General features: G+C 38.3%; 1 protein-coding gene across 4 annotated transcripts in view; it reads left to right on the top strand.

The window, feature by feature from the left end:
• FAF1 (Fas associated factor 1) overlaps positions 1–12,468 on the top strand; it is a 449,320-nt gene that overhangs the window by 405,687 nt on the left and 31,165 nt on the right. For all 4 annotated transcript variants that reach the window (XM_077779702.1, XM_077779703.1, XM_077779704.1 and 1 more), the window contains one exon: positions 4,925–5,140. In XM_077779702.1, the coding sequence (XP_077635828.1) occupies positions 4,925–5,140 (216 nt within the window). The remainder of the gene's footprint in view (positions 1–4,924; positions 5,141–12,468) is intronic.

Raw genomic sequence — 12,468 nt, 5'->3', positions numbered from 1 at the left:
CTTTGAGGAGGGTAATTTTCAGGAAGGGGGCAAAAGGACTTCTAATGGCCAGTTATATGGGTATGTTCACTTTTTGATAATTTATCAAATTGTACACTGTTGCACACTATCTCTATACACTACTTTTTCATACGCATGTTATATTACAATAAAAAACTTAAAAATGACAACACTTGGCTTTGGGCAAAAGATAAAGTTTTATACAATATAACGCTAGTAAAATTTTGTAAAAAAAAGATTTAAATATATTTTTATATAAAAATGTGCATGAAAAAATTGATGGAGAGTGGATGATGAAAAAGTTTCAGATATAAATGATGGTGATGGTAATACAACATCGTGAATGTACTTAATGCCACTAAATTGTACACTTAAAAATGGTTTGGGGCAGGGCGCCTGGGTGGCTCAGTCAGTTAGGCATCTGACTTCAGCTCAGATCATGATCTCGCAGTTCATGGGTTCGAGCCCCGCATCAGCTTCTGTGCTGACAGCTCAGAACCTGGAGCCCATTTCAGATTCTGTGTCTCCCTCTCTCTCTGCCTCTCCCCTGCTCATGCTCTGTCTCCCTTTGTCTCAAAAATAAATAAACATTTTTAAAAAGTCTTTAAAAAAATGGTTTGGAGCACCTGAGTGGCTCAGTTGGTTGAACGTCCAACTTCGGCTTAGGTCATGATCTCACGGTTCGTGGGTTTGAGCCCCACGTCAGGCTCTGTACTGAATGCTTGCTCAGAGCCTGGAGACTGTTTCGGATTCTGTGTCTCCTTCTCTCTCTGCCCCTTCCCAGTTCATGCTCCATCTCACTCTGTCTCTCAAAAATAAATTAAAAATGTAAAAAAAAAAAATCAAAACCTGTCACTTTAAAAAATTAATGGGTGTAGGGGCACCTGGTGACTCAGTCGGTTAAGCATCCGACTTCGATTCAGGTCATGATCTCACGGTTTGTGGGCNCCCCCACCCCCACCAACCTCCCCTCTGGTAACCATCAGTTTGTTCTCTGTAACTAAGAGTCTGTTTCTTGGTTTGTCTCTTCTTCCCTCTCATTTTTTCCCTTTGCTCATTTGTTTCTTAAATTCCACATATGTGTGAAACCATGTGGTATTTGTCTTTCTCTATCTGACTTATTCCACTTTGCATTATTCTATCTAGCTCCATCCATGTCATTGCAAATGGCACGATNCTCATGCTCTCTCTCTCTCTCTCTCTCTCAGAAATAAATAAAACATTTTTTAAAAATTATTGGGTGTAAATACTCAAATGATAGCAGTGGCTATCTCTTGATGGTGAATCTGCAAATTAATTTTAATTATCTTCTTTTTTCAAAGGTTATATATTACTTTTATAATCAGGAAAAATATTTTTTAATCTCAAAGACATAGTTTTAAGTTTTTATTTTAATTCATTAGTTAACATACAGTGTTATATTATTTTCAGATGTACAATATAGTGACCCGACAATTNTCTAGCTCCATCCATGTCATTGCAAATGGCACGATTTCATTCTTTTTATGGCTGAATAATATTCCATTATACCTGTATATATACATACATATACATATATATATATACATATATATACATACATACATACATACACCACATCTTCTTTATCCATTCATCAATTGATGGACATGTGAGCTGCTTCCATATCTTGGCTATTGTAAATAATGCTCTTGTATAAACATAAGGGTCCATGTGTCCTTTGAATGAGTGTTTTTGTATTCTTTGGGTAAATACCTAACAGTGCGATTGCTGAATTGTAGGGTAGTGCTATTTACCTTTTTGAGGAACCTCCATTTTGTTTTGATACCAGTTTGCATTCCCACTAACAATGAGAGAGAGTTTTTTATTTTCCATATCTCCACTAACGCTTGTTGTTTCTTGTATTGTTTTTAGCCACTCTTCACCGGTGTGAGGTGGTATTGTAGTTTTGATTTGCATTTCCCTGATGGCAAGTGGTGATGAGCATCAGCCATCAAAGACAGTTTTAAAGAATCACAGTGTTAGAAATAGTCAAACGATCCCATTTAACAGTTCAGGAAATATATATAACTCTAATCCACAGAGGTGGTTTAATCCTACAAGCAACTCTTTTTTTTTTTTTTTTTTTTTTTTTCCCTACAAATAATTCTTGGGTAGCCCTTAAGAGACATGTATGTTGAAAATTACTCTCAAAGATGATGCTGGAGGGAGTCATACCTCAGAGTCAGTAAGTTCTTCGTTACTAGGAGCAGAGCCCCTGAGATTCAGATTCTTTTAGCATTTATTTAGCACGTGCTGTGTGCTTATCACTATACTAAGTATATTTATCACATGTATCATTTCAGTTAACATATTAGTTTATTCCTTCTCTTATCAAATACATATTGAGCATATACTTTGTGCTATGTGCTACTCTTGGAATAAGCAGTAAGACATTTTTCCATACTCATAAGGAACTTGCAAGCTAGTGAGAAAGCCAGACATAAAACAAATAACTATAGTACACTATGGAGAATGCTGTAAGAGACATAGTAGAACTGGAATTTAATTTTGATATACATAGACTTATCTAGTCATTGGGTTATTAATATATGACAGTGTTAACTAAAATAGCTTAATATTTGAAAATGTTCAGCTGAAACTAGTTGCTGATCAGAACACCAAAATTAGATAAATACCCTCATGCTAGCCAAAGAAAGAAAAGAAAGGAGAAAAGGTAAGAGTAACTGGTTTAACTTCCTGTTACTCTGATTTTTGGATTATATTTCTTAGGTTTCCATTTCTGGTTTATCAGTATCCCCATATAAAAAACAAGAATATAGGACTATTTAACCAGTGCAACCCAAGCAACCATTCACTAAAGCCTCTTATGTATCAAATACTACACTGGGAACTTCACATATACTGTGTTTGTAATTCCCATCTTTTATTATACCCTTTAAGATAGGTGGTATTATCCAGTGCCTCAAGAAGGAAAATTACTTCAGAGTCAGAAGAAAAATAGCTTTCACTATACACTACAGAAATTCTTAATGGTTTTTTTTGAAAACCAGTATTAGAATCAACCAAATTATCCTGAATGACACAGAATTAGTTTCTTATCCATATTGGTGTCTGAACAAACTTTGTTTCTCTATTGGTTATTTTAAACACAATTTTTCTTCCACCCTGTTTTCCCCACCCACCCTCTATAGGTTACCATTTTTATGTTCCCTTTTATTTGTAGAAGTTTATTGATTTCCTTCAAAGAACCAGCTTACTTATTGGTTAACTATATATTTTTTCTAATATATTTCTGTATGCTTTAGCTCTATTAATTATTTCTTCTAAGCTTTTTCCCCCACTTATTTTATTAGGGTTTTTTNTTGTTTTTTTTTTTTTTTTTTTTTTTTTAAAGTAAGTTCTACACCCAACATGGGGCTTGAACTTAACAACCCTGACATCAAGGGTTGCATGCCCTACTGACTGAGCNTTTTTTTTTTTTTTCTTTTTTTTTTTTTTGAGCACTGCTTTCTATGAATCCCATTAATTCCAACATGCTGGATTTCAGCAATCATTGTTTTCTAGATATTCTGTCTTTTTTTGTAATTCCCCTTTTTATTTATAATTCAATTCTGTGCTGACAGTGTAGAGCCTGCTTAGGATTCTCTCTCTCTCTCTCTCTCTCTCTCTCTCTCTCTCTCCTCCCACCCCTCCCCAGCTTGTGCTCGCTCGCTCACTCTCACTCTCTCAAAATAAATAAACTTTAAAAAAAAATAAAAATTGCTGTTGAGGATTTAGAGAATCTAAATTTCAATTTTTCTCATTCATGTTACTTGATTATGATAGTCATAGATCAGTTGAAGGAATATTTTGTTTTTCTATTGATGACAAATTGGGAACATGGAAATGTCAAAGTAAACCAGGCAAGAATATAACTGTAAGGCTGAGCATGCTAATAGCAGGCTACTTATAAGGTGCCTCCCAGAGTACCATAGAGAAAAAGGTTTTAGTGAATTTCTGCCATAGATTCCTATATCAAAGACCTTCTAATTTCCTTCCAATGGAGTATCATAAACATGAAACAATGCAATAATGTAGGTTGTGAACCAGGAAACCTGGGTTTAGCCCAACTCTAGCCATGAGATCTCAACAGTTTACTCCATCTATTTAAGTCTGTATTTTTACCTGTGAAATAAAGAATTTTGGCCATCTCTAGGTCCAAAAATTGGGACTTGGCCAAATCCCACAACACGTTAGTGACAAGGCTAAAACTAGGGCTGTGGTCTTCTGCCTCCAATAAAGCTGATACTTTAATTTCTTTTTATTCCATTCCACTTTGTTTTTATTGTAGTAAAATATATATAACAGAAATTTGCCTTTGAAACGATTTCGAAGTGTACAATTCAGTGGCATTAATTATATTCACAATGTTGTGCAGCCATCACCACTATTTCCAAAGTTTTTCATCACCTCAAGTGAATCTTTCCAGTCCATTTTCTTATTCATATAATATCTAGTATTCTACAAACTCTTCAGACATCTTGACTTGGAACATGTATGCTTTTCAAATATATTACTTACTTGTATGTCTTTTGTAAATGCTTCTAATAGTCTTAATTCATAACCTACAAAGGAAGCAATTTGGGTATTTGATACCTATTTCCTCAATCACAAACCATTTGCCCTTTGGTAAAAAACAGATTACATTCTTTTCTATGTGGTTACCTATCAATTGAATAATACATGTCATTAAGGTGGGATTTCTTTAATTGCTTGTTGGGCTCATATTAAGAAAATGAAAAATACATGATTCTGTTGTTCAAGCATCAGGCTTGGTTAATAAAGAGCAATAACTTTTTGATGAGTTTCTAGAAAGCAGCAGCTTCTTCCTAGTCTCCCCCTGCCCTACTCTCCACAGTCCCCTCTGTTACACACTTTGACACTTGGTTTTTGCCCTCTTTAGGCCATTCGGCTCTCCTTAGAACAGGCCCTGCCTCCAGAGCCAAAGGAAGAAAATGCTGAACCTGTGAGCAAACTGCGGATCCGGACCCCCAGTGGCGAGTTCCTCGAGCGGCGGTTCCTGGCCAGCAATAAGCTCCAGATTGTCTTTGATTTTGTAGCTTCCAAAGGATTTCCATGGGACGAGTTCAAGTTACTGAGTACCTTTCCTAGGAGAGATGTAAGTTCACATGCCTATTTTAGGAAATACGTCCAGTGGGAGATACCCCATCATTAGGGCTGGACAGAGTAGTCCAAGAAAAATCCAATGGTACAAGATGACATGCCTAGGAGTCCTTTGTTTCACACACCATTCTCTTCTCAGCGTTTGGAGCAGGTATGTCTTCCCAGGACGACAGATAGACCCAGGAGCCTATGTAAGAAATTAGGTACTAAATCTTTCCTCCTCCCTAGCTATTTCCCCTATTCAAGCATCTATATACAGACTTTCCCAAAATCTCATCTCTATGTACCTCAGAGTGGATCTGAGAATTGTGTGCTTAACAGCTTAATAGTTTGATCAGGGTCAGTGATTATAGGTTTACTAGAACAAGTCATGCTAAACCAAGAGTTTTTTGTGATTTGATAGTTTTTATTATCCTAGAAAGTCACAGAGGATGACTTATATTCATTGTCTTTCTATATTTCAGCAAGATATTTGATAGTCTCTAATATATTCTGGGGCAAAATAGAGAGATGTAAATCTATAGTTAGGTAATCTCATTTCTGATTAAATGGTGGTGTCCAGAAAGTGATTGCCCACTCCCTAGAGTAGACCAAGAGGTTCTATATCCAATCCTTTATTACTCACCATGCTTTTAAGACTTTATCAGATTCATGGATTATGAAAAATGAGACTTAAAAAACCTTAAAATACTAAAACAATATATAAAAATGAACCTATAGAAATTTTACAGAAATATATAAAGATAGAGAGATCCCCACATTAGATTTAGAAAATTAATTACTCTTGTTTGGGATGGAAAGACCATGCGTGCGTTAGCAGAAGTTATGGTTGAATTGAGCTGAATAAGCATTAATGTGTTGTGGCTGCTAACAAAATGCTAGATGCATTTTTAGAGGTATAATCCCAACAAGAAGATAACTTAATGGTCCTAGTCATCTGTGTACAAGATAAACTCCCCCTGAAAGAGTCCTTAGACTCCATGCTGAAGCCTGAAGAAGAAAGAGCATGGCTAGAGCAGGGCTGATAAGAAGATGAGGAAACTGGATATCCTATCATTTGAGGAACATTTCCTCTGGAGGTGTAAAGGCTATGGAAGACATGATTGTTGTCTTCAGCTACTTGAAGGGCTACCATGAAAAAGAGAGATCTTACTTTGCAAGGCCAAGGACAGAACTGGGACCAGTGATTTCAAAGTTACAGGAGACAAATTTGGCCCAATGTAAGGAAGTATTTTCTAAGAAGGGAATATCTTGGGTCATGAAGTAGGGGTTTTCCTGTCATTGGAGGTAACCATGCACTACTGAATGAATAATATCTTTTCGGCAATACTGGACATACATGGGGAAGGATTCATTCCTGGTATTATTACTTTAACTGGGATAAGGCTTAGACTAGTTTACCCCTAAGATACATAGTAAATATTAATAGTCTGTGATTCCACTTTGATCTAATAATGTGAGGTCTAGTAACTTAGATTTCATCCAAAACAAAAAAACAAGAATTTAATTAAGGTTCATCTTAGTCCCTCATTGTGGCTGTCAGATTTACAGAGTAGAGACAGAAACCAGTGGTATAAGTTTAGCTCTACCACCCAGCCACAAAATCCCTAGGTGGGATGAGGATCCTACTACTTGTATCTAAGCCAAGGACATTGGAATGTCAGGTGCTAGCCATTGGTTCCTCTTTCACTAGTCCCACCCACTGCTCCAAGCTCTTCCTCTTTGTTATATATAACACACACAGACATGTTCCAGGGAACACATGCATGTACATGCTCTGTGGACTGCATGGCCAAGTAAAAAACTACTTTAGGGGCGCCTGGGTGGCTTAGTCAGTTAAGCGTCCAACTTTGGCTTAGGTCATGATCTCACGGTTCGTGGGTTTGAGCCCCACGTCGGGCTCTGTGCTGACTGCCAGCTCAGAGCCTGAAGCCTATTTCAGAGTCTGTGTCTCCCTCTCTCTCTGACCCTCCCCTGCTCACGCTGTCTCTCACTCTCTCTCCTAGAAATAAATAAAAATATTAAAAAAAAAAAAAACTACTTTAATTCCAACACTGAAGTTAAACTCTAAATGTGTGAACACTGAGGAAAGAGCCCCTATCAAGGGGTTCAAGATTAGCCTGATTCTCGCACTTATGTTCTATGATGAACATCTCTCTTAAAGAACTTCTAAAACTTAGGAGCTAACTTAGTCCCTCCCAACTCTTGTTTTGTTTGTTTGTTTGTTTGTTTAAGTATAATTAACATGTAACCTTATATTAGTTTCAGGTGTACAACATAATGATTCAATATTTGTGAACATTGCAAAATGATAGCCACAGTAGGTCTAACTAATATCAATCATCACACATAGTTAGAATTTTTTTTTCTCCTGATGAGAGCTTCTAAAATCCCAACCCTTGATTTTAAGGCAGTCCTGTTCTGGGCCTTTTATCTGAAAGTGAAAGTACTAGAAGAAAGAGTCTAAGGAGCTGCTGGCTTTTAAAATTAAAGTTGGGGGGGGTTTCAAATTAATTTTTTAACTCAATTACTGGGAATAGGGTGGGGGAAACAATCTCTAAAAATTTTTTTAATGTTTTTTAATTTATTTCTGAGAGAGAAAGAGAGACATAGCAGGAGCAAGAGAGGGGCAGAGAGAGAGGGAGACCCAGAATCCAAAGCAGGCTCCAGGCTCTGAGCTGTCAGCACAGAGCCCAATGCAGGACTCAAACCCACAAACCATGAGATCATGGACCTGAGCTGAAATCAGACGCTTAACCAATTGAGCCACCCAGGTACCACCACCACCCCCTTTTTTTTTTATGTTTTTTTAATTTATTTTTGAGAGAGAGGGGAATAGTCTCTAAAAAAGTTGAGTTTTATGGACAGTATTAATGACCATAAGGTAGAAACGTAGACTGCACAGAGTTGCTATTGTAAATAAGCAAGGGAACTGTGAAGTGAAATGCAGAGATTTTCAAGCCTGCTACCTACCCGCCTTGAGCTCTACTGACCGAACACTCACCCTTTTCAGTGCAGACTGTGTTAACTATGGATTTGCCCTAAATCAAGTGTCAGTCATCTAGTTTTAGAGAAAATTTTTTTTTTTAATGTTTTATTTATTTTGAAAGAGAGGAAGAGAGAGTACAAGGGTAGGGACAGAGAGAGAGAAAGAGAATCCCAAGTAAGCTCCATGCCCAGTGCGGAGCTCGACCCAACACAGGGCTCAGTCTCACAACTGTGAGATAATGACCTGAGCTGAAATTAAGACTCGGACGCTCAACCAACTGAGCCACCCAGGCGCCCTGAGAAAATTTGTTCATGATTTAAATCTCAACCATTCACTCTTTACACTGCTAAAGAATGCTATTCAGTCTTATTAACAGACTCTTCTCCCAGTGTTCCTTTCACACCTAACCTCATTTCTACCTCAAACCTTATCCCAAGACCAGTTTAGATCAAGTTGGGCCCAGTTCCCGAGAGGAAAAGTTTAACCAAAGGCTTGCTTCTATAAGAGGATTTTTCTAAAACCCTATTCTGATCATTCCCTTTCTTGTTACAAAACAAACAAAACTCCTTAATAGCTCCTATGGCCCCAGGATAAGGATAGACCCCTTAGAATGATTTCAGAAACTCTCCACAATTTGATCCATACCTACCTTTCCCACCTTAATCTTTGCCTCTCATTACTTATTTCCATCACCAGGAGATAATGAGATTGCTTACTATTCACAAAAGACATGAGACTCATGACTCTGTGCTTCTGTGTGCTTCTGTATACTCTGTTCTCTCTTCCTTGAATATCCACCCTCCCCACTTTTCCTGGCTTGTTTGACCTCATCTTTTAATGCCCAGATCAAATGTCATTCCCTCTCAGAAACCCTCCCCTTCTCCCAAACTCCTCAACTATGTACCCATTGCAGTTTGTACTTTCCTCTCTCATAGCACTTTTTCTGTTGTTCTATAATTTTTTTTACAAAGGCTGTCCATATCATGTTCATGTCTGTCTCCCCTGAAGTTCCCATAATGGTACCTCACACATAAGCATTTAGTTGCCGTTGTCAAATGTTAATGATCTCCAGTCTGATCCTAAATCTCTCATTCCAGAGTGAACTAGAGAAGCTGTTCCAAATAAGAACAGATGCCATAGGCCCACCCAGATTCCAGACCCAGACCTAAACCCAGAAAGCCCACCCAGGACTCACTAGACCTCCTAGAGTCAGGGGTAGGGTGAGAGTTAATGGCCCTTCATCCTTTTCTAAATGCTCTTTCAAGTCAAATGACTAGTGTTTTTGCAAGGCTATTCTGTAACAGCCATCTGTGTCTGCAAGGATTAGGATTTAATTTGTAAAAGTCATCTTAAATTACAACCAAACTAAAGACTGTTAAAAAACACATCTTAAGACCTCACCTCCTTAATAACAAATAACATAAGACTTAACGCTTGGCATCTTATTGTGTCTTCAGCCTTTTCCCCACAAAGTAGAGACTGATTTCTCATCATAGGACCTGGTAAACGTTCTTCTGTGCCCCCACCCTCCAATCAAAACCATACTTCGTGTTAAGATTTCCCAGCTGTCCAACTATTTACTAAATGTCTGGTGGGTATACCACTGAATTGAGCACTATGGGACAAGCTCAATAGCAGCAGACACAGGCCTTTCCCAGAAAAGCTGATTGTCAAGGTTCTGGGAACACTGAGTTATTTAATTTTTGTTGTTATTTTGCTTTCTGTTTTGCTCATAACAGTTACCAAGAGTAGTGTTCACTACCAGAGCTTTGGTCATTAAGCTGTACCTGTTGGATGTGTTAGAGCCATGTGAACATCAGTGGCCCATTTGCTTACTTGGGCATTGCAAGGTAGTTGGTAGTGATGTAGTTGAGTCCTAAAGTTAAGGAATGATCCTAACCCCTACGACTACTTCTGCTGCTTCAGTCAGTAAGGGGCCCCTGGCAGCTTTCCACTTCCCCTCTGGACCTACTGGGCACTGGCCCAGTGCCACTCAGTGTAAGGTTGTCAGTATCCCCCAACCTTCCTCTTTCCTTTTCTCTCCTTCCTTCCCACCTCTCCTGTTCTTTCCAATCCCATTTTACCCTTTTTATTCTCCTCTCTTCTTTCCGCTCTTCCCACCTCCTTTTCTATTTATACCATAACTCTTTCCCCTTACTGCCTCCTCGATTTTCCTTCTTTTGCCCACTCAGAGAGAAGCTCCAGCTGCAACTGGAAAGTGTGGTCTTTCTGTTTGTAATATGACTGGAGAATACTAGGAAAGGAAGATGGTAATGGCAGACTGGCTTCAGGACCAGTTCCCTGTGTTCCTTGTCATTTATGTAACTGCACAGCCCTCATTCTTGCCCTGAGAGCATTTTTTCCTCCAGATCTATAGATGTGAACTCCCCAAACAGACACACGTGGATGCATTCAGAAAAATAGTATCAGACATTTTATATTCTAAAGCAAAGTAATGAATGTATTTGTATTTTTCTCCAGCTTTCTAGTTTTTTCCCCCTCCATAAGTATAACTTACAATTTTTTTTCTTTCTCTAATGTTTAAAGGTACAAGAGACTGAATATAAACAAGCTTCTAGCAGAACAGGCCCTTAGTAAAGGTTTGTTTAAATTAACTTGGGGGTGGGGGAAAGGTGAAGCCTTACAAATTTAGGGTATGCAGATTCCTTCCTCTGTTACCCACCCACCTTTATTAAATTTAGCACTAAGCTCAGTGCTGGGAACACAGGACTGAAAATAATGACATAATTCTTACCGTTTTAGGACTTACAGCCTGTATTCACAAACTACTGCTGTATGATGTTTGACTTTATCAATAACACAAGGATATCCTTTTTGCCACCATAAGGAAATAGAAGTAGTTTAATTTGCATTTCATTCATGTATTTGTTCTTCCATATGGCAAAACATTTGCTGAGCAGCCATTCTGCCAACCTCCATACCAGACGCTAATGATACAGAAATAAAAAATTGTTACTGACCTTGAAGAGTTCATATTCTAGTGAAAACACATCTAAAGCAAATTGCATTACAAATTATACCTACAGTTGGAAGGAAAGCTAATTTCAGCCTACAGTGGTAAGGGAAGGCATTATAAAGGAAATAAATTTGAACTTAGTCTTGCACAGAGAGATGTGTTAAGTAGCAACAGAGTAGCATAATTTAAAAAAAAAAGTTTTGGTTGCAGTTAGACCTGTATCTGAACCCCACTCCATCAGATACCTGCTGTATGACATTGAGCAACTTAACTTGGCCTTGCTGAATGTTTATTTCTTCACCTTTCTTTCTTTGAAAGAAAAATAATAACATCTATCTTAGAGAGTTGTGGTACGAATTAAATAAGAGAATGTAAACTACTGTCCCTACCACATAGTAAACAGTATCTGCTGTAACTATCGTAAGTGGTCAGAGGCAGAAGAGGTAGGAAGGGCTTACAGCTGAAGAAAGCATGGTAGCAATGAATTCTTTCTTTAGAGCAATGATGGATATTTATGTTAAAAATACCCAAATGCTCTAAACCAGACAAAATAATATATCATTGGAATCATTAATATACTTGAAAAGTATCTCAGAGATATCAAAGCCAATGCTGTCATTTTACAGATGGAAGAATCAAAACATATTAAAATGATGTACTTTACTTATGTCACATGATAAATTATAAAAGCAAAGCCAACACTAAAACCCAAATTTTCTTACGGTCATTGCTTTTTAAGATCACTGGCTCCTTAGGGTGCCTGGGTGGCTCAGGTGGTAAAGCTTCTGACTTCGGTTCAGGTCGTGATCTCATGGTACATGAGTTCAGGCCCCGTGTTGGGCTCTGTGCTGACATCTCAGAGCTTGGAGCCTGCTTCAGATTCTGTGCCTCCCTCTCTTTCTGCCCCTCCCCCGCTCAAGCTCTGTCTCTCTCTGTGTCTCTCTGTGTCTCAAAAATAAACAAACATTAAAATAGAAAAAAATTTTAAAGCCTCCAGTGGCTCTAATGGCCTACTGGAGAAGGTCCAGACTCCTTACCAAAGCATACACAATCTCACACCATTTCCTCTTCCTGCTCAGTTCTTCTCCCTCCTCCCCATGCAGTTACTTCCCCACCACATTCATCTCACCATTAAGCCACAAAAAACTTGCCTTAGAGAAACCAACAGGTCTCACTCAGGTGCAAAATGCACTCACAGAGCTACCTCATTCCTTTTCTTGTCAGCTTTGGGAGGCAGCAGGCAGTCACTATTGGTGCCAGTCAACAGGTAGAAAAAGTGGGGGCCTCAAGTACAATGGCTTGCTTGAGAGCATACATCCAACATGACCACTGAAGACTAGAGACAAGGCCTCTCAGT

The sequence above is a fragment of the Crocuta crocuta genome, unplaced genomic scaffold (assembly GCF_008692635.1).
Source record: "Crocuta crocuta isolate KB4526 unplaced genomic scaffold, BGI_CrCroc_1.0 scaffold168, whole genome shotgun sequence".
NCBI classification, from domain to species: domain Eukaryota; kingdom Metazoa; phylum Chordata; class Mammalia; order Carnivora; family Hyaenidae; genus Crocuta; species Crocuta crocuta.
This window is presented reverse-complemented; position numbering and strand designations above follow the sequence as displayed.